Below are 21,329 nucleotides of genomic sequence, written 5' to 3' on the forward strand. Positions count from 1 at the left end.
ATTGTTCTGCAGGTTTTAAGACAAACTTGATTCTGGTTGGTTGGTTAAATGTAAGAGATATGGATTTATGCTTTTTAAATCTTTTTATCACTTGTCGAGAAAAGAGTTAAAGTTTATTGGGGCAAAATTCTGTTGGCACAAAAATCAACAAAAGCTTGCATACCAAGTTAGACAAGATTGTGGTGTTTTTATACTTCTACAAATAATCAACATCTTAACAAAAAAGACAAAGGGAGACAACAAAATGTGGCAACAATTTGACATTAAGGAAGCATGCACAAAAATAGCAGCGGGAGTCTCCATCTTCACACGTAATTCATTCTTTCCTCTTTGACAAAATCTGCGACTTCTCGACTTTTCTGACAAATTAAAGCTGCCAACAAAGCTCGACAAAACATTTGATGTTTTAATCGTCAGCTGTGCAGCTTCGCCTTTGCCTCACAATTTAATACAGAGCAAGGTACGAGCATGACTGCAAGTCATGTACACTTTCAGGTATTCACACTCAGACATTCAAATTCATTATCATTACAACAGAGAATTTTAAGCTCGCCTATCGTGTGCATGCTGAAGTTTATCCATACAGTTGCGCTCATGTGTGTGTGTGTATGTGCACGGTGTGTGTAATCACAGTATGATTATGTTTTCACAGCTCGTCGGTCTCTCCGTCAAAGGGCACAGCATCTGTCTCCATGTGGATGCTGCTGGGCTCGCTGCTGCCCACCCAGCCAATCGGAGTACGGTTGAAGGAGGGTCGGCAGCCAATGTCATGTTGGTACACCACTGCAGGTTCGGGCTCCAGTTTGGTCACCTCAGTTTCTGGCAGCTGGAATTTCATGAGCTGGTTGGCCTTTTCAAAGCCTCCAAAGGGCATGGCCATCCTTTAATCAAACAAAGGTGAGACAGGAAGCCAATTAAAATGCCTGTTTCTCACCTGTACACACACAATCAAACAGCGAGGAAACTACCTGTTGAAGGACTTGAATTTGCGGAGTTCCATTTGTTCAATGGGGCCGGGCATCACAACTTTTAGAGTGGACAGCAGATTCTCGTCACCCTTCATGGCCTTCTCCCAAGGAGACACGTAAGTCTTCACATGAATCTGCACTGTAGTTCCACCATCTTTTCCACCTCCTGTGTGGACACATTTGGATAAAATCTTAAAAAAAAATAGAATTCAGTGATACATTAATAATAGAAAATGTATTGTGTGAACACTGATTCTAATGTTTTCCTGTTTTGTTTTGTTTTTCATACATTTTTTTTCTTTTTTTGCAATCTTAAAACTTCTGCATACATTGATACATTGTGCTGTTTTAGCCATTCATATATGAAATTGTTCCGCTCATTCAGGAGACTGGTGATAAGACTTCTTTTTTTTTTCTAACTTTTACTTTTCAAAATATTGAACATTATTTAGAAGTACTTCTTCTTCTGCTACTTTTGGCTTTTAGCTAGTGTTTTGCTCCTTTTAGCTAGTGTTCTTTTTCCTTTAGCTCTGACTAACACCTCAGTTTCAGCTTCTTCAGCAAATTTCAGCGAAGTTAATCAGCACTCAGTGTTCATGCTGCAATTTCACAGAAAAAGCAACATTTGTAGTATTTCCTGTGTGTTTATTTAGAGTTTGACTGATGTCATCAGTCTGCATCAAAATCCTTACAAGAGGATCATATCTATCCTCATATACTGTCTCTTATTTTGAACATTGTGAAACTATTAAGCATTTTTTCCACCTGGTTTATGTCTGATTTCTTTAATTCATGCAGAAATTGAAGTGTAAGAAAAAAACAGGGCATGCTGTTTGTTAAGTCTTGTGTGAGCTGGTATATTGAATTTTTCTACATTCAGACAGTGGAGCTGTTGTTGTTGCCTCTGTTTTTATCTGTAAACTTTTCTAAAAGAAAGAGAGGTTCAGTGGTTTAAGAATACAGACTCCTCCAACAAACTGAAAGTAAGATACAAACCTTTTAGTGGGGACCCGTCACTTGTTCCATCTCCTTTTCTCCCTTTGTCATCCCCACCCAGTCCTCCTGCTCCTCCAGCCCCTCCAGCACCTCCTGCTCCTCCTGCTCCTGCTCCTGCTCCTTTGCTTCCAGGCTTTGGAGGAGGCACCGGGGCCCCTCCTCCTGCAGTCATGCTTCCTAAATACGGATGTCCAGATTCTTTGCTCACAAAGTGCCCACCAAGATTTATTATTTGACCTCCCATCTGACCTCCTAGAGAGGGAACAAACTTCTGGAAGTTGTCCTAAAAAGAACGGGATCATTATTCTAGATGATGAAAAACTCACGATTTAAACAAAATGATTTCAGAGCAAGTAAATTTCAAACATTCAGGATTTTTCAAAACTTTGGGTTTATGATTACTATGATGTTTGTGCCTTTTAAAAATGTTTCATCTGAAATATTAAAATTTTCCACAAACTGGGCTCACACCATTGAATCGCTGCTGAAGACATCAGGATTGTTCTCGTAGATGAACTTCTCGACTCTCTGCTGCCTCATCTTGAACATCTTTGAGCCTCGGTTCTTCAGCAGCGAGAGCTCCTCCAGCATTATGTCTCTGGGAGTCCTGATCTTTTTTCCCAGGTCCAGCTCTGATGCCTCTGGAGCTGCTTCAAATTCTAGGTAAGACAGTTTAAAAAAATAAAATAAAATAAAAAAAAAAAACAATGACAATAGCAGCCAAAAGGGGGTGGGGGTAGGGCAACAGGAGATAAATAACATAATAAATTACAATAGGAAGAAATCAGTCTTATCTATCACTGTTCCTGAAATATCTTTAAACGTCTTTTTTTAATTAAGCTTAACAACATTTCCTCATTTTTTTCCTTGTCCATGGTTGCGTCTTTGGAGTAAAAGTAGAAATATAATAAATTTTACACTTTTTATTTTGCACACTTCATTATAAGATTTAGTGAATAATGTGACTAAAAACCTAAATGAACCAACTATCTAAAATCCAATATAGGCCTATTGTTATCTTGAAATTTCAAGCTGTTTCATGCTTTTTTTACTTAATAATATTATTGCAAATAATATCCTCATAGATTAGTACCTCATCTACAGCGCCCGTCACTTATCCCCCATCTATTTCTGTATATGGCATTTATATAAAAGAGCTGTACTGAGCAGTGGTAATTTCATATTCACATCATTTTACGTCAGCCTTACCATCCTGACTGATATGTGATAGGTCAGTTATGATCTTGGAGGGCTTTTTCCGCTTGTTTAGGGGGGCAGGTGTTCCCAGAGGCATGGCTGGAGGGTCAGGAAGAAAACAGAGAACGTTACTCCTGGGTACAGAAATACAGAACAGCATGCCTTCATCTGAAACTTGCTGGAGCTACTCGGCAAGAGAGCCCCTCTTTGCTCAAAAGAATAAAATAAAATGAGAACTCCTCCAGGATTTATGACTTTAAAATCAAGTTTGCCACTCCAGAGTGTTTAATATAAAACTAAACTAAGAGGGTAAAATAGGTCCAAAGCAAAAAGAGTCCTGCACGTTAAATTAAAGGAGAAAAATATGAATTTTATTATTAAAATCTACTGAGAGGGGTGTTTTTGTTTCAGTTTAGACTTGATTTGCACGAGCTTCTTAGACTGACTTTACACCATCAACACCACCACCCATCATCAATCTCTGAAGTCAGAGGACTGAAATGTACCAGACCTGCAGACACCACAGACCCTCCTAATTTTTCACCTTCAAAGGAGGGAGGGGTTGTCAGGATTCCTTACATTCCCTCGTGGAACAGATGTCTTCCCCAAAGGAAACCTATAGCTCAATACGTGTTTCAGTTTTGTTTATGGGACACAAGATCTGTACGCTGATTGAGTCAACATAAACCGATACACGCTGTGGTTTAGATAGAAACTGCTCATCAACCTGAAGGCTTCAAGATCATTAAATAACATAAGTATTATTCATATCACAGGATCATTATCACCAATTTGCTTCTTGTAAGTGGGCAAACAAGGTGGAATACCTTCATGAGGCTCATATGTCAAGATGTCTCCCTGTGCTTACGCACATAAACATCAATTACCAACTTTTTCTTGTCTTGGAATGCCTCATTTAATATCTTAGTCTATATGATCATATTAAATGATTTTTTTTTTAATCCAGTGGCACAAATATCTGAAAATTCAGCTCCAAGGTTTTCTTTAAGGCCCAGTCAAGTGGCAAAACATCCCATCGCATCCAATGGCTGTAACCTAACCCACTGCAGCTATTTTTAAAGGCCATGTCCAGCCAAGACATTTTTGCGACATGTAATGGCGTCATTTGGCTATCAAATGGGCTTGAAAGAACTCTTCGGAACACAAAACACACGTCTAGAAAATCAGTTCTTAGGCGCCTGTTTGACCCGCTGTCACACCAGGAGTCACAACTGGAAAGAATTTTAGTAAGGGGTGCTTTTAAAGCAGTTTTTTTTAATCTCTTAAATAAACACAAGGCTACCGGGAACTGTGTGTTCAGATTACTACCCCCCACACACCCCTCTAAGGGTCTGATAACACCATATAAACTCACTGTAACTCAGAGATGGACAGTCAGCACTTTCACTCGTTTGCTCGGTTCATTTTAAGTTGCACAAAGAAAATCAAGCAACGAAACAACAGCTTCTATATCAAATTTCAATCTCATATTAACATTTCTATTTTAAATTAAACAAATATTTTGAATAGTTATGTTCAGGAGCTCTTCCTTCTTTGTCCTCTTTAGTTGCACACCCACATAAATAATGACTGGGGAAATTCTGCATGTATTTTTCAGTTTTGCAGCAGCTTTCAAATGTTTTGCTCGACTAAACAACAACTAAAGCAAACTGAGGAATTTAGATGCACTCACCGGGTTTTTGTTGTGATCCTGTCAGGCGAGGAAGACCTATAAATACCAAACAGTGAAAAAGATATATAGATTTCGATCACAAGTACACAAATCCCTTAGTGCCTCTGACCCTACGGTGGCTGGACTCAGATCCCGGGAAGTGCAAAGCCCACCCAACCCTCCGAAAGCAGATCTTCCAAAAGGTTGGGGGTGTGGGTGGCAGGAGTGTTGGTGTCAAGACGAGGAAGAGGAGGAGGAGGCTGAGGTCAGGGATGTGAATTTGGAATGGGAAGGGGGCCATCAGAGGTCTCTCTTGGCCAGCTGAAACTGCTGATGGGGATATTAAGGGAGCAAAATCATTCTCGCAGATGGCTCTGAAGTCTATATTTAGTAAGAATGAGCGAGAGGATCAGAACTCAGCCATAAGAAAACCTCGGAGGACTTTTGGGTGTGTTTGGGATATGAAGAAAGACAAGGAGAAGAAGTGGAGGAGTGCACAGTGCAAGCTGAAGGTTAATGATATGTGTATATTTAAAGGCAGTATGTGTTTCAAAGGAATGGTTAGGTCCTTCACTCTCTCTGCCACACTCTAACTTGATACAAGATTGTCACAGTTTCACTTTCTCTGCAGTATAGAGAGCGTTATTATTTGCATGATTAAAAAACCTTGTGTAAAAAATTATAAACATGTTGAAGACTATTTAAACACTACTACAAGCAATAGGTATATTTAAAGCCATTTAAAATCAATTTATATGGCACCCACAACCACAGGTCAAACTGTGGAAATACTGGAAAATACCAATGTTTAAAAGTGACATGCAGTATTTTAAATCGCAGTTACCTTATCATGTCTATAGGGTTTGTTGGCCTGCTTCACAACAGACATTTGGACTAAAAGAGTTTGCATCTTCCCATCCAGATGTTGGTTTTCTCCAAGTGCTTTGGTTTTCCTTCCATTGATAAAAATCATTCATGTTAGGTTAACTGAAAATCTAAACTGACACTGGTTGGCCCTGTGATGGGTGTACCCCACAACTTCTCTGTAGACCGCTGGAGTTAGGGTCCACCTCAGACAGGACAAATCATGTACAGAAACTGAGGGTGTGGTTGATTAACCTTGACTTGCTGGTGACATTTGAGGAAAGAACAGCTTTCATGAAATGGGGTGAAGAAACTGTGGCTGTAAATACTTCCTGTCAATAAATGCTGAGTTCTCTTGGTTTTGTTTCAAACATAAATATGCAAATATATTTTATCCTTTCTCTTAGGAATGTTGCTTTGAAGTCCTGAAGTTCAATGAATTTCTTATGCATTTGTTGACAAACTGCCCAGTTTTGGCTCTCAGAGATTTTTGTGGAAACTGATTTTGCATGATTTTATGTTGACTAGAATGATTTGAAACAATAGATTTCCTTTCCCTTATTTTTACTAGCCATACATTTTAAAATACACTGGAATGAAACTGACATTAATTCAGGAATACCTTAAATTTTATTTTGTAACTATTCCCTTCTGTCCAAGGCCATGGGATATGTGGGTGCTGAGGGTGCTGCAGTACCATGTGCTGAATGACAGAGAACATGCATGTTCAAATACACTGTTAAAGAAATATTTTTAAAAAGGAAAAAAAAAAAACAGATTTCATCAGTGGTGCCTATGTTTAAATTTCAATAATTGAAATTTAAACATAGGCACCACTGATGAAATCTGTTTTGTAAATCTGGTATGTAAAGCATTACTGTTATATCTGTGTGCAAAATTGAAATTGTCCAATAAATACAGCATATTTTAATGTCCATATATATGTACTACCAGTGTGCATTTTACTACACATATTTGGTATTTTAATATTCTTCATACAGGTGTTTAGGGTCAAATTCACTCATAGTCACAGCACGCCCAACTGAAGCATGTCCCCACAGCTATGATTCTGTTTCAACCTGTTCTCATAAAATATTGTCTTTTTGTCTGTTAAGGAACTGATCTATAGACTGCAGAAAGCTGTCTGTGGCTCTTATATTTTGTTGCTTAACATGAGGCTTGCTTCCCTTCATCAGCGTCCGTTTTTTTTCTTTTGTTTTGTTTTTTGACTGCCATACCCCCTCTTAAACTAGTAGATCTTGACAATTTCTTTGTAAAATTAGATCTAAAATCAAGACCTTGATATTTGTGAATTGTTTTTAGCATGCAATTCACAACTTCTGTTGTATACAGTCTCTTTATAAAAGGCTATTTAAATCTATTTTTTGTGACCAATTGGGGTCTTTTATGATAGTCATTTTTACATGTTTAATCAGTGTGTTCACACATATTTAATATAACTGCTCTTTTCTTCTTATAAATGTTTGAATATTCATGTTACTGCAGACTATTTCTGGCAACAATAATCTAACACAGCATGTGGGTAATCTCTGGCAACTTTGCTCCTCTGGTAAATGTTTGGATGCAAAGAAAAAAAGACTTTCAGACATACTGTAAAGTAACAGTTTTTTTTAATGCTGAAACATTACTCCAATGGAAACTGCAGTACATAATGTTTCAGCACACACTGAAATAGAAACTTTTCAAAAGCTTGACCCAATTTATTTTTATTCAGGCTTTTCTTAGCTGTTAAAATAAGAGGTAATTCTTAATTAAGTGTGTGCCTTGGCAGTGGGTCATTTTCACTATACATAAATAGTATTCCATTTGGATTTTAACAGCCCTATAAATAGGAACCTTGTGAGAACGAATGGCACCAAAATGTCAAAGAGAAGTCCAACTTACCAAAGCTTCACAGCACCACTTAGTGGTTGAAGTTCATGTTGGCAAGAAATTATTCTCACCATGTGGAAGGTGTAATTCATGTTGTACAGACACCCCTCAGATCTTTTACTTGAATACTCTTATAATTTCAGCCTCAAAATAGGGCCAAAAGGACCTAACCTCTTAAACCCTGAGGAGACCCTAACTCTAGCCCTGGGCCAACAGGCCCTAACCCCACCCAAAAATATATATTACGAAAGTAACTTAACTTACATTAAACTGATCTGATATATGAAATTATAACAACAGCAGTAATAATAATAATAATAATAATAAAGTCTGTACATATTTGACTGGGCTACGCAGGTACAGCGAACAAGTTATATATGAGGCCAGAAAGGCTCTGATAAACCATCAAAACTATTTCAGTACAACAAACCAATTCTTCATATTGGTTATATATTGGTTGATACTGGTTGCCATGCAGGTCACCAACGACCGTAATCCTCAGTGAAGAACCAGGCCGGGATCAAAAAGTTTGCTACTGGAATAGATTTGTCTGAAGTTGTTCTAGAGCAGTGATTCCCAACTCCAGTCCTTGAGGAACACTGTCCTGCATGTTTTAGTTGTTTTGTCAGCTTTGACACACCTGATTTGAGTGAGTGAGTGATTAACAGGCATATATATATATATATATATATATATATATATATATATATATATATATGTGTGTGTGTGTGTGTGTGTGTGTGTGTGTGTAAATAAGGGTTGTCATGTATGTTGCAAAAGGCTTTGCAACATACATGGTGTATTTTAAATCTTAAGGCACACAATCAGCTGTAGATGTTTTTTTTCCACTAATGTGTGTTCAGACACTGAACAACAGAGGGCAGTGTAAAATCAGACATTTCAGACAAATGAAGAGCTTTCAAAACTAATTTTATTTCTCCAAAAAAAACATGTCTTTTCTTAGTCAGTATAAACTTCTACTCAGTATATTCAGCAAAACAAACATTTTCACACGTTTTTAATCTAACAGTATCCAGAAACTTGAACCACATATTGTACACCAAAACATAACTATATAAACAGCGCAGCATGTTTTGTTGCCATTATATTATGAAAATAAGCTTTCAGGAGAAATTATACTTTAAAAATTGTTTAAAAAAAAGAAGCTGAAAACAACACAGATATTTATTTGTTCCTCACTTGTTTCCATTAACACTCGTAGTCTTTCAAGGTACATTGCTGTTACTTTTCTATTTTTTTTTCTAGCAATCATTGTGAATTAAAAGACACTAACTTTTTTCCATCAGCATCTTGAGCTTCACCTCTATTTTGTTCAGATCAAACTTCCCTGGTCATTCTTGGTATATCTACAGGCTGTGAATATTTCACTATATGTAATGAATCAGAAGTCATAGTTTTATTAAATTTGATCATGCCCATTCCTAGAAAATGGGCAACGACTTCATTAAGACTCCATTACATATGTTATCCTCTTTCCACAGCTACTCTCATTCCTTGAGCCATTTTATGAAACCTAAGAGCATCAACTTTCCTTTATGTCCTTTAAGATTGAATCATAACAACTTAAAAAGCACATCCTTCATCTGTATTATCTGTTTAATAAAGAACAATTTACAGATATTTGTAACAATCACACTGAGGCTACGGAAGCCACGGTGTCCTAAATGGCACCTGGAAGCAGAAACAACCTGGTGAATAGTTTTCATTCAGTGATACTAGTTAAATTTGACTTGTGCTTAAAAGATTGCCCTTTCTCTTACGCTGAAGTGAGCGGAAGTATCTGGCACAACCTTGCAAACATGTTGAAGAAGCAAAACTGTAATCTTATCTATAGATCCATGATAATCTGAGATGTTTAAAAACATTTTACCTTCTTTTTTCCTTCAGGTCATTTGTCATTTTAACCTTCCTTGGAAAAAAAAACAAGGTTCATTTAGATATACGAACTGGTAAAAATATCTGTGTCCTCCTGTTGACATCAAGCCACATACACAAGATTTAATCCCATGGTCTGAACCACATCTATTCATATTTTAGACACTTCAAGTTTTTAAGAATACTTTAATACAGGCCCCTTTTCTTTCTGTAAAAAAGTACAAAACCCCTCCAAAAGCCTCACATAAACTAGGACAATAAAGCATCTGACTTGCTGTAATCTCCTCTTTCATTATTGTCACTTATGTAAATATGTTAGCAGCAAAGTTAATGTAATAAGCAGTATTGAACACAAACAGGTGTTTATTGTATTCACCATGATTTAAATTCTGAAATACTGAAAGAATTTTCAATATTTTAAACTTCATAATCTTTTATTGACAACACACCTTTTAATGTTTGCTTTGAAATAAACAGCTTTGAAGAATTTGGTATTTTGTATTTTTGACAACAATATGATGAGAGAATGTCTTCAAAAATAAAAAAAAGAAGAAAAAAAAAAGAAATCCAGTCACCTTAAACCACCCTTTAACTCACTTCAGAGTCACAATTACAAGAGAGAAACAGATGAATCAACTTTTGACTTTTTTTTGTTAAACTCAAAGGGATACTCAAATTTTTTGAAGTGGGGTTCTGTGGAAGATGTATGAACAATTATTAAGTAACCTGTGGTAGATAGCTCTTTGAATGATTGTAAATATATCTATAAACACATATCTATAAACTTTCTGAAATTGTAATTTAAGAAATCCATTTTGATATTTTGCCACAATCAGACATACAATTGGCTTGTTGATCCAGTCAGAAAGTTATCTACATTGGGTAAAATATTAACTGTTGATAACTTTTCCACAGCACTTCAAAATATCTAAACCATCATTTTAAGCAATGTACACCAATTTAAAACAGCTGATGTTGATTAACTGTTTATCAGTAATTAACTAACAGTAGTTTGTTCTTGTTCAGAATGCCCCTGGCCTCCAGACTGGGGGTTGGATACCTCCCCTAGTGGCAACAAAATGTGGTTTAGGTGCCTGAACTGGGTTGGCCTTCAGTGGGGGTAAAGAAGAAAGAATGCTGAGCTCAGGAGCACTCTGAAACTGCTTGGCTGTCTGGAGTCCAGTGTTGTATGACACTGGAGTGTAAGGTGTGGGGACTGATGGAGGTACAGGGTGTGAGACAGGGGTGGCAGAGAATTTGGGGAGGCTGGGTAGCCCTGCTGGTTGGAAGGATGACGAAGCAGTAAATGGTGCTGGAGTGACTGGAGTTGGATTGAAAGGAGCAGGAGGTGGTGAGGTCATGCAGGAGTCAGTCAAACGCTCTCCAAGCGTTGTGGCTGAGCGAGGTGCAATGATTTTGGGTGTCAGAGATGGCACTGACATAGGTGTGGGTGTGGAGAATCGCTTTATTTCATAGACACGGGCTGTTTTGAGGGGAAATTGTCGTGGTGAGGTTAATGAACTCCCTACCATTGTTGTTGAGTAGTTACCTTGTTGGGCCTGGTAAGAAGGCATAGCTGACAGATTAGCAGCACTGCCACCGTACTGAAACATAGCAGAATTGAGCTGATATGGCTGCCTTTTCATGAAATCTACAGCTTTGATACCTTCTTTCTTGACGCCTGCTCTTCCCTTTTTGTTTGGCTTTGGATCTCTCTGAGGCCCTAAGGGGATAGAAGGAGCTAAGAGTGGGTTGTAACCAATAGGTGGAGGTGCACGGACATTTGGAGAGTATTTCCACTGAGAGGGAAATGAAGTACCGGCAGAGGAGTCATGTAATTGAGCTGTATTTTGCAAGGTCACACTCCGCTGGTAAGGAGTCTCAGGTGGGGTGTCCACTACATACTTTCCCATGCGGCTTTGCCTTTTGGCAAACAATTCAGCTCCTTTACCCCCTGCTTGAATAATTTGTGGGACCTCATGAATAACCCGAGGTTTAGGTGCAACTGGGGGAGGCACCCTTCCTATGCCAGCCTCACCACTCCTGTCCTCCTCCTCTGTATCATCGTAAATGACTTCAGTGGGTGGCTGACCATATTTATGTCTGGTATACCTTTCATCCAGGTTCTGCACCAATGACAAAAGCTCAGGATTAGGGGAGTTCTTCTTCACCTCTGGTACGTTAAACATGGGTTTGGGTTTGCCGCTCCGCCGACGAGCTTCATTTAAGATTCCAGTCCGGCCTCCTGGGCCTGGAACTGGAGTTGGAGCTACAGCTTCAGGCTGAGAGACCACTGACACTTGAGCTACATGTGGCATAGAAAACTGTGGGGGTGGTGGCTGAGCAGCTGGCATTTGTGGATATGTTGAGGCCATTGGATCAGCTGAGCTAGAAACTTGGGTAGAAGTAGAAATGGGAACTGGTGCCATTTGTACTTGTGGAGGTCTAGGTCCTGAAGGCATTGGCATTGGAGCCATAGTTGAAAATGGAGCCTGATGAAAACCACTTATCGCTAGTGATGACTGCATTGTGTCTGTAGAGGAAGAAAGGGCTGGAGGGTGAACGATAGCAGAAACTTCTGGTGTCAGGCCCAGGGAACCTTGATGGATGGAGTATGATGGGGAGAGCACTGGTGGAGTACCAAAGGATAGCTGTGAAGTTACAAGTGCTGGATTAGTAGCTAGTTCAGAAGGAGCAGAAAAAGGTGGGGGCACAACAGCTGCTGAGGAAGGACGCTGACTCTTCTTTGTGACAGGTGGGCGGAAAGTTACAGGAGCAGTCGCAGCTCGAATGCTGATGAAGCCAGGGGTGAAAGGACGCGCTGTTCTGTTTAGAACATTGCTTGCAGGCAATTCAGGTAGTGGTGTTTCAGCAGCTGGTGCAGGATTGCTCAGAACATTCACTGTGGCTGTGGCTGGTTTGGGAGCCATGGGTGGAGACATCACTATGCTAGCTGTGCTAATTGTAGAGTGGTCACCATATGGCATTGCATAGGCTGCATCAGCTTGAGACTGAGGCTGTGTGGAAGTAAGGCCAGATGGTGACTCCTGAGGTCTTTGGTTTGGTTGTACTTGTGGGTGTATTTCACGATGCAATGAATATATCTGAGAATGCTCCTGTACTTGAGATTCAGTAGATACTTGAGGTTGTGCTGCTTCCACCTTCTTTGCAAGCTCATCCACCCTTTTCCTCTGCTGCTCAAACAGCTGGGCACCTTTTCCTGCAGTATCACTCAAACCAGGACTTGGAGCATCTTCTGCTCCAACTCCACGACCTTCCACACCTGCTGTTGCCCTCTTCTCCAGCTTATCCAGGTAGTCACTATCCCAAGTTGGGTCTGGAACAGACGAGAAGCCCTCCTCATCAAACTCAGATTCACTGCCAGGGATTATTCCATCCTCTTCTTGTGAGTCCTGACACCTGTCTTCATCAACACTGCCAAAGCTTGTGAGGGTGTACTTCTTGGAACGCTGTCTTCTCTTCTTGAACATCAGCACCCCTTTAGAGTGAGGGTTAGGAGCATCTGTCAGAAGAGACGCAATTGTTCGACACTTGCTTTTGGCTTCCTTTACTTGTTTGTCCTGCAGTGTGTCCCCTCGGTTCAGTTCTGCAGAGTATGAAAGTCAAAGCTATTAGGAACCCTACAGTAGTGTAACACAACTACAGCAAGATTTTCAACAGACTTAACCTTTAAACCTATGACTTAAGCATCTAAAACTGTCCATGCCTTCAGCAGCTATCCGTCTTTTAACTTGACACAGAAGCACTTTTGTAAAAAATTCCATGCAAGCCTTTAGCTTCTCACCTTAGCTGGGGTGAAGGATTAATTTGCACATGATTAAGCTTACATACGCGGACATCTGTCACAGATCAAAAACATTTGCAAGCCAGTGAAAAGTTGCAGAATGTAGGTTACAGCTAGAACTATGAAGGGCTTCCATCATACTGTATGCGGTACCCACTGAAGTTGAAGCACATCTTTCTGTGTTGGTGCATTTTCACCCAATGTAAACCCACATTTGTTATTGTGGCAACTGACTTATGTCATAATGAGTGTTGAAAAAACAAATTGTATGTCAGGGAGAATAGAGAGAGCGAGAGAAGAGCAGTCAAAATGTGGGTCCCTGATTTGCTACTTGATTCCTGAAAGCAGCTGCAGATGGTTTTCAGTGCTCACAGATTGATTGCTGGGGTTTTTACACTCATAGCTTGAGATAAATATAGTAAACCATACTGGCCATATTTTGTTTGTTAGGTCTTGCTCACACTCATTAGCACCAATGAAACTTTTAGATGGGAAGTAATGGAGATTGGCAGATGAAACAACTATTGTATTCTTGCATAAAATTTTCAAAAGACTATATTTTCAAATATATTTTTGTAAATACTAAAAATAAAAAGTTTTATTATACACAAAAACTTATTTTCAAAGGTGCCTATATACAGGTTAAATATTTAAAATTTATTGAGTATTTATTGAGTTTAAGCTTGTTAAATGTATTATTCTTGTTTGTTGTATGTAAATCTAACATAAAAGAGAAACCTTATGAATTAATAAATACATTTAACAGCTCTTTTCACAAGGTATGTAGTACATAAGTATATAAAGTATATAGTACATATGAACACTGTGTGATTGTAAAATGGGTTTCATCTAATTATTAATTGTGTTTTATTTTTTTGATTGATTTAATTTTTGGTTCATTTGAATGCTGGCTCTTAATCTAACTAATGTCCTCAATTAAAAATGTGCACAAAATATAAATTAAGCTCAAATCCATCTCAATGGTCCTCCTCAGTTTTACTCACTGGCTTGCTTGGCCTTTTCCATGTAGGTTGTTGTGAGCTCCTCGTCTATTGGTTTATTTACAGGACCCACCATGGGCACAAGCTGGCTGCGGGAGCCCAACAGCAGAGCCTCCTTTGCCCTCTCAGGTGACACCAGTGGCACATTAGCTGGCTCTAGAAAGCCACTGTCTTCCTCTTGTGCTCCATCTCTTGGGCCTTGGTCATCTGCTGAGGAGATGACTGAGGAGGTTTCAGTGGATGTCTGAGAGGACCACATTCCTGGACCAGGAGGCTGGAAAACCACTTCCTTTCTTGCCACCCCTGGCAGGCCACCTTCCTTTCCATCTCCCCCCCTTCCATTTATCGAAAGTGAGAAAACCTGTGCGTCTGGAGCACTGTCGTAGCCACTCATCTCTGATGTCTCCCCCCCTTCTGGGGACGTTCGTCCACTTGGTTTCCCAGAGTTGGAGTTACTGGGGCTTCGGCGTTTCTGGCGTCGCTGCCTCTCATAACCTGCCACGTCGGCATCACTGTCAGTCTCGCCATAATAGGCCTCACTACCAGGTGGGGATGTCAGGCCACTGGTCAAAGAGGAGCGGCTATGGTGAATCTCGCGGACAGGTGCATGATGGGGTTGTGTTGGTGACATGGCTTTTAGAGCAGCACGGTACTCTTTGTCTATCCGGGGAGATGGGGCACGGGTGACAAGCACTACAGACTGAAAAGCAGCAGGCGCCCTGTAGACAATTAAAAAGGTTAAAAGGTGATTTAACAGTAGATGCTAGCTGCCAAAAATCTCCAACTGATTGGTTCTCATCATAGAATTTCATGAATGTTAAGCAATAGTTTTACAATTCATTATCACCTACCACCATTAAAGGTAGGTGGTGGTGTATGTTTGCATGCCTGTGTGTTTGTTTGTCCATCTCTTACTAAAATTTAATATGAAGCAGTGAACAAATTGTGGTGAAACTCTCAGAAAGTGATCACTGAATGCATACAACTGATTAGAGTTAATACCATTTAAGATGGACAAGACAGCTAATCAAACTTAGTTAAAGACACAAAAGATGTCCATACCTCTGTTAGTTTTACAGATACTGAGCTAAAATTTGGCCTGGTAGTAGCTGAGAATCATTCCCATCACAATGTCTGAGCTCTAACAATCCTCACAAAAACTTTATTTAAAACTTTGGCATGAAAGAAGGTGGGTAAAATAGATTTCTTCAAGGAATGCCAGTTTTACTTTGGAAATACATTGCTTATCAGCTCTGTGTTTTATGAAAGGCATTTGTTCTTTCCCCCCCTTTTTTACAATGACTTGTGATGATTTAGTAAAGTTGTAATTCTTACTCTTCTGTTCCAATTACCTTTTGACACGTATGTTTAAAATTCCAGGGGAGCTGTCAATGAGGTTCATAGCCTGGGCGTGGGAAAGCGATCCACATGGCTGTTCATTGATAGACACCAGCTCATCGCCCTCCCGCAGCCCAGCCCTGCATGCTTTGCTACGTTTACGCACCTGCAAAAGAGGAAGTCACATAGATTTTCAGTTTGCATGGGTTATAGACAAATATGCATTTTCAAAGGTTTTATGTTGCAAATTCAAGAAAACTATTAGAAGAATCTAAGTGTCTTGTGTCTAAAATCAAGTCTCAAGGCATTAAGGGTAAGCTGGAGTTCAGACAAGGGTATTGTTTATGAATGCTTACAATAAGATAGAAAGGCATATGTTAATTTCTCCAGGACCATTCTGTTTACAGGGTCTTGTTACACTGCAAAAACAAATCCCCTTATTATGCAAGCCTGGTGTTTAAATATTTATGACATGCCACTGTGAATGGGCTTCCCAATGGTGTCATATTTATTTAATATTATTCCGCAGTTTTATATATAACTTAAGTCCAAGTATTAAATCAAAAGATTTTGTTTGAAGAGTTGTGATGTGCTATTGAAACCTTTATCAGTTTCCTGACATCTTCTGTCTTCAGTTTTTATAACATCGGGGATAGGAAATAAAAGGCTGACAGAGCCATGCTTGTTGTCCTGTCTTGGCTTGTGATAGTGTCTGACGGTGAACAGATTTTGTTCTGACAGCTCGATCTTGCTGTGGACATACGCCACATATTGCAGCTCAAGTGGGGCACTCATACACACTTTAACAGGAAAATGCCAGCCAGCAGCCATCTTCATTTAGTTCCTTTGCTATTTGTGCCCAATATCTATTGAGCATGTGGCATTTTGCCCGAAATAAATAGCCTTGGACATTTGCAAATCACAGCAACATAGTGCTTTGAAGATTTAAGATGAATGATTTTCAGAAATAAGATTGCGTTTTTGATTATGCAGCAAAAGGAAATTTATTTTATGAATACAGTATATTGGACTTCTGGGTGAATACCATCTCCTTTGGTTACCCTAATTAGTTTTCTTTGCAGCTATTCTGGTTCATCTGTAATGAAATCCCACGTCCCCATTTAGCTAAGCCTTTCAAAGTGGCCTGTGCCTGCTTGTGGCTCAGTATGTCAAGTTATTTGTTCTGTCAGTCACATTGTGGTTGCAAATCATAACACTTATAATACCCGTACATGCTTCCTCACATACACCACATGGACTGATACAGAAATACACACAGAGTCATAAAAATAAACACACAAACACGCACATGCAGGCTCATAGGTACAAACCGAGCTCTGACACTTTGGCTCATTCAGTGATGCCCCACACAACCCCACCTGTTCGAACTGATACAGTACAGGACCCGACAAGATTAAGCCTCCTTGCTCATCGAACAAAAACAGCTGCCCACCATAAAGCTGATCTGTGACCAACACTAGTCTAAAATAATAATAATCTAGATACTGAACTTTCTTTGTAAGCAGTTTTAAGTTAATATCTTACTGGTCTGTGACTGTTGGAGACTAGTTGGCAACTCATAATTGTAGAGAAAATTGGCAAATTTTTCCATACCAGTCCCACTGAATTCCAAGTTTTTGCAACCAGCAAGCTGTGTATCTGCATTCTGGGTGGCCTAATCTTTGAAAATTCCATTTTTTTTCTTGTTTTCACTGCTTGAAACACATTGTGCCGTGCACATTACTTTATTGCCCATCAACACCCACACTCGCCTCAGCTCACCCCAGTCGCCCCAAAGTTTATGATTTAATCTACTAGAGAACACTTTAGAAATAAAGATAAGCACAATTTGACAAATGTTTTAATCAATATTTATCAACAGCCTGTTTTTTTAGCCTCAACTGTTTACTGTCACAAGGAAAGCTTGTGACAGAAAAGTTTTTGTCCAAATTTTTTGAACATGTTCAAAAGTCAAGCGGCAGGACGGCAAGCCTCTTTGACTGACACGACAGCTGGCGACTAGCTGGCAAACAGCATTTGCAAGGGAATCAACAAAGTGTCTCAAAACATTTGTGGGGGTTCTTCTCAATTTCCTCAAATAATTTGTCGCTTGAGTTTTGGACTTGTTCAAAAAATTGGGGCAACAGTTTTTCTCTCAGAACAGTCCAGTCATGGAGTTGTTGCGGCTGTCTCAAAGCCGTCTCGTACCCCTCTCGATTTTGTTGTAAGTGTCTCAAAACTGTCCAAAGAGCGTTAGATCTGTAATTTGACACCTGCACAGGAGCTCCCCTCTGATTGAAAACATCCGAGGCTAATGTCCAGGTCTAAAAATCACATGAATGATCAATACTATTTAGTGAAAAAATGGACTAAATCTGCTCATCTTCCTTTCTAAAGGCTACTCCAGTCACTAGCTGGATACGATGTGGGCAGAGGTGGGCAACAAAATAATACGTGCAGCCTCTAATGCAGTTTTGCAAACCTTGCACACAAAAATTGGTGGAGATTTTAAAATTGGATGCTTAAAACACAACAGCACAGCTTGCTGGTCACAAACACTCAGAATTCAGTGAGAATGCTAAAAAAAATGTCCCTATTTATAGCAATTTTCTCACAATTTTGAATAGCAAACCAGTCTTCAGTAGTCTTAGCCCAATGAGATACTACTTTTATGCTATTTGCCAGAAGAAGCTGACTGACAGACCAATGTTTTGAAAAATTTATTTCAAAATCTTCATTGAGCTGAATGTGTTCGCATGAATACTCAGGAAAGTACAACCAGAGAGTATGAAGCTGTTTAAACCTGAGTATTACCTTTCCATGTGAAACAGCAACAAGAAACCTTCTCATATTCTAAGCAACAAAATAATTGTTTGTGTATGATCAGAATTTGTGTACAAGGATAATTTTCAGGTAGTGAGCTAAGACAATTTGCTAACCAAAAAAATCTGCTTTTCCCCAACAAGCATTCAGTATTCGTGAATTTCTGTGAGTATTGCAAGGCATATGTACCAAAAACATACTCACAAGTTCTCTATAACATGTAACATATTAACTACTAATAATAAATTAATAAGGATAAATCAGAAGTCAGAAAGGGAACTATCATGTTCAGTGTCTTTTTAAACCCTATAGGGATGTGTGGTAACTTATTTTTTTCCAAACGATGTTACTCTTCCTGCTTTGGAAATATGATGTCAAACCTAAATTTGTCAAATGTAGTTCAAGACTGGTATTTGGACTGCCTCATGTGGACCAAATGTGGACACCAAATGAAGATTTTTCTCTAGAATAGTCAAATGAACTCAGCACCTTCATAAAAAGGGAACAACATTAAAAGTTTTCTTAAGCTCTGGCAAACTTTAAAAAAATAAAATAAAATACTGGAAATAGCTTCTGTTGTGACAGAGACAGTGCAGCATTAATCATACTTATTTTCAACAACCAAAGAAAGCCTACTTTTAAGACATTTTATGCTCATCTTTGTGATTTTCACTGTTGCAACAATGTTTTTAAATAAATTTGATACCCTGCCAGCTTGAACATGAATATATGTGTGGCTGATCATTAATAACCATGAGTGAATGGTGTAAAAGATTTCTTAATTCTTCACAACGAAGACAGAATAATAAAAGTTAGATTATTGCCCAAATAGTTTAAGCACTATGTGAATATTCTGCTTCTGAAACCTATTCTCAAAACGAGCATTAATCTGTAGAAGGTATAGTTTTAACCATCCACATACAAACCAAAACCTGCAAAATGAGTTCTGGATCAGCATCAGTTTATTTACATCACAGTTTAGCTTTATTCTGTTTATTGGAAGAAGAGACAATATGTGAAAAATATCAGACAAGGTTACAGCCTCAACAATCTAGTGTTAAAGTTCAAGGTTCACCTAAACAGTTATCAATACACACCTGCATACAAACTGTTCTAAATGAAGACCATGACTCACGATCAGGCTCTGAACCAACCAGCACAGGAGCCAATATTCCTCTTCAGCTCTTTAAATCTACACCTGATATATCTCAGATAATGTTTCACAACTGTTTAGCGAAGCTGTCAAATATACACTTTTCACCAAACAAACCGAAGGAAACTTTTGTCCAGTTTTCTCCCAAAAAATCAACTCACCTTAGCGACTTGGAGCGGTTTCTGATGCTCCACGCCTCCCTGGAGACGAAACCCCCATGGCACTCCACCGGACAGTGTAATGATCACCTCCTCTGCAACCATTGTTTTGTGAGGTTTTTTTTTTTCCTTGTTTATTTTTCTGTTATTCTTTGGTTTTTATGTTTCATCTGAGGGCGAACCCCCCTCTCAGTGTATTAGCTCCATGGTTGGCAGACAGGGCCCCCCCGCATAGAGCTCTGATCTGCGCTTCGCCTGGCGCTCTGTCCTCCTGCTGTCTGTCGTCTGAGCTCCACAACCAGGACTCACACCTGCACACACACACACATTTCTGTGCCCCCACCCATACCCAGAGTAGGACAGCCATCTTAGCCTTAGGAAGGGGAGAGGGAAAGAGAAATATGATGGGAGGGGGGTTCTGTGTCTGCTTACACTGAGGAATGTCTGCCCCAGATGAGGGAGGGGAACATCCAGCTCAACACTTGTGCTGTCACTCAGCCCCGTGCCATTGGGCTGTTGATAGTCCCTCCAAAAATAGGACACAGCCACCTTTTCTGCTTTGCCGGCTTCTCTGTAGACCAAATGAAAAGTTAACTTTCAGACCATCCTAATGGGCGAGTTACATGTCTGACATTAAGGTCATTTGTAACATTCAGCTTGATCACAACCAGACTCTCAAATCTCACTTCTGAGACTTGGTGTTAGACGACCCTTTAATCCTGGATAATTGGTTTCAAATAGTCTTTAAATTAAGCTAAGAGGTGCTGATAGGAATCTGTGATGTAGACATTCAGCTGACTGACTTTTGTTCTGGTTACTTTTCAACTTTTAGGATGATTCTGGTCATTGCAGCTCTGCAGTCATGTTGCTTTTTGTAACAAATCCTACCCATGCTTAATACAGATGCAATTAGTGCATTTATGTGTCTCAGTTTTTCAGAGGAATTTCAATTAACCTAAGTTGCAAATACTTAAACAAATGGAGGAACCATGATTAAATTAAAAAAAGGACTCAAACACATACACAAATGCAGCTATTTTTCTTTCTTGCCCCCATTTAAAGTCCTGAAGCTTTTGGCAAAAATGAAAAAACTCTAAACAAACAAATTTGTGACTCATATAGATGCTATATCCTCTGTTAAGTTCTGTGCAAATGCAATGGTAATTGTGCAGCTGTCAGCTAATATGTTCTTAGCATATTAATTTAAAAGTATCAGAAGAGAGAAGGTTTGTGGCAATATTAACTTAACTCTAGGAGATAACTGACTAGTTAAGTCTTTACCTATGCAAAAAAGATACTGATAGGTTTGATCTTAATGCACTTAATACTTAACAACTTTGGTATCAGGTAAGAAGGTCAATTTTTCCACATTTGTTCTCTCCGAGTCTTAATCCTAATTTAACCCTCTTTCTAGTTTTTATGAAACTACTGACAAAGAGGAAAAAGTCTCAGTGGAAGTGAACTTTCCAAGAAGTAGGTAATTTTGGCACAATTTGATGTTCATTTAAATCTGTTTAGGATAGTTGCACAGCTATTATCAGTGCTGCAGGAGTTTAGATAGCTGC

At 39.2% G+C, this 21,329-nt stretch overlaps 2 protein-coding genes across 2 annotated transcripts; both read right to left on the minus strand.

Moving 5' to 3' along the window:
* Positions 1-162: 162 nt before the first annotated feature.
* myoz1a (myozenin 1a) lies at positions 163-5,061 on the minus strand. The gene is made up of 6 exons (XM_017427143.3): positions 4,855-5,061; positions 3,174-3,260; positions 2,436-2,623; positions 1,965-2,247; positions 969-1,134; positions 163-881 (listed from the first exon to the last, which is right to left on the minus strand). Exons 2-6 carry the CDS (start codon positions 3,256-3,258, stop codon positions 647-649), a joined length of 957 nt encoding a protein of 318 aa, XP_017282632.1. The 5' UTR covers positions 3,259-3,260; positions 4,855-5,061; the 3' UTR covers positions 163-646.
* A 3,442-nt stretch (positions 5,062-8,503) lies between these two features.
* On the minus strand, positions 8,504-20,066 carry synpo2la (synaptopodin 2-like a). The gene is made up of 4 exons (XM_017431407.3): positions 19,768-20,066; positions 15,645-15,796; positions 14,296-15,011; positions 8,504-13,093 (listed from the first exon to the last, which is right to left on the minus strand). The coding sequence occupies exons 1-4, from the start codon at positions 19,867-19,869 to the stop codon at positions 10,509-10,511; spliced, it is 3,555 nt and encodes a 1,184-aa protein (XP_017286896.1). The 5' UTR covers positions 19,870-20,066; the 3' UTR covers positions 8,504-10,508.
* Positions 20,067-21,329: the final 1,263 nt, after the last annotated feature.

Source organism: Kryptolebias marmoratus, linkage group LG22 (genome assembly GCF_001649575.2).
Source record: "Kryptolebias marmoratus isolate JLee-2015 linkage group LG22, ASM164957v2, whole genome shotgun sequence".
NCBI classification, from domain to species: Eukaryota; Metazoa; Chordata; class Actinopteri; order Cyprinodontiformes; family Rivulidae; genus Kryptolebias; species Kryptolebias marmoratus.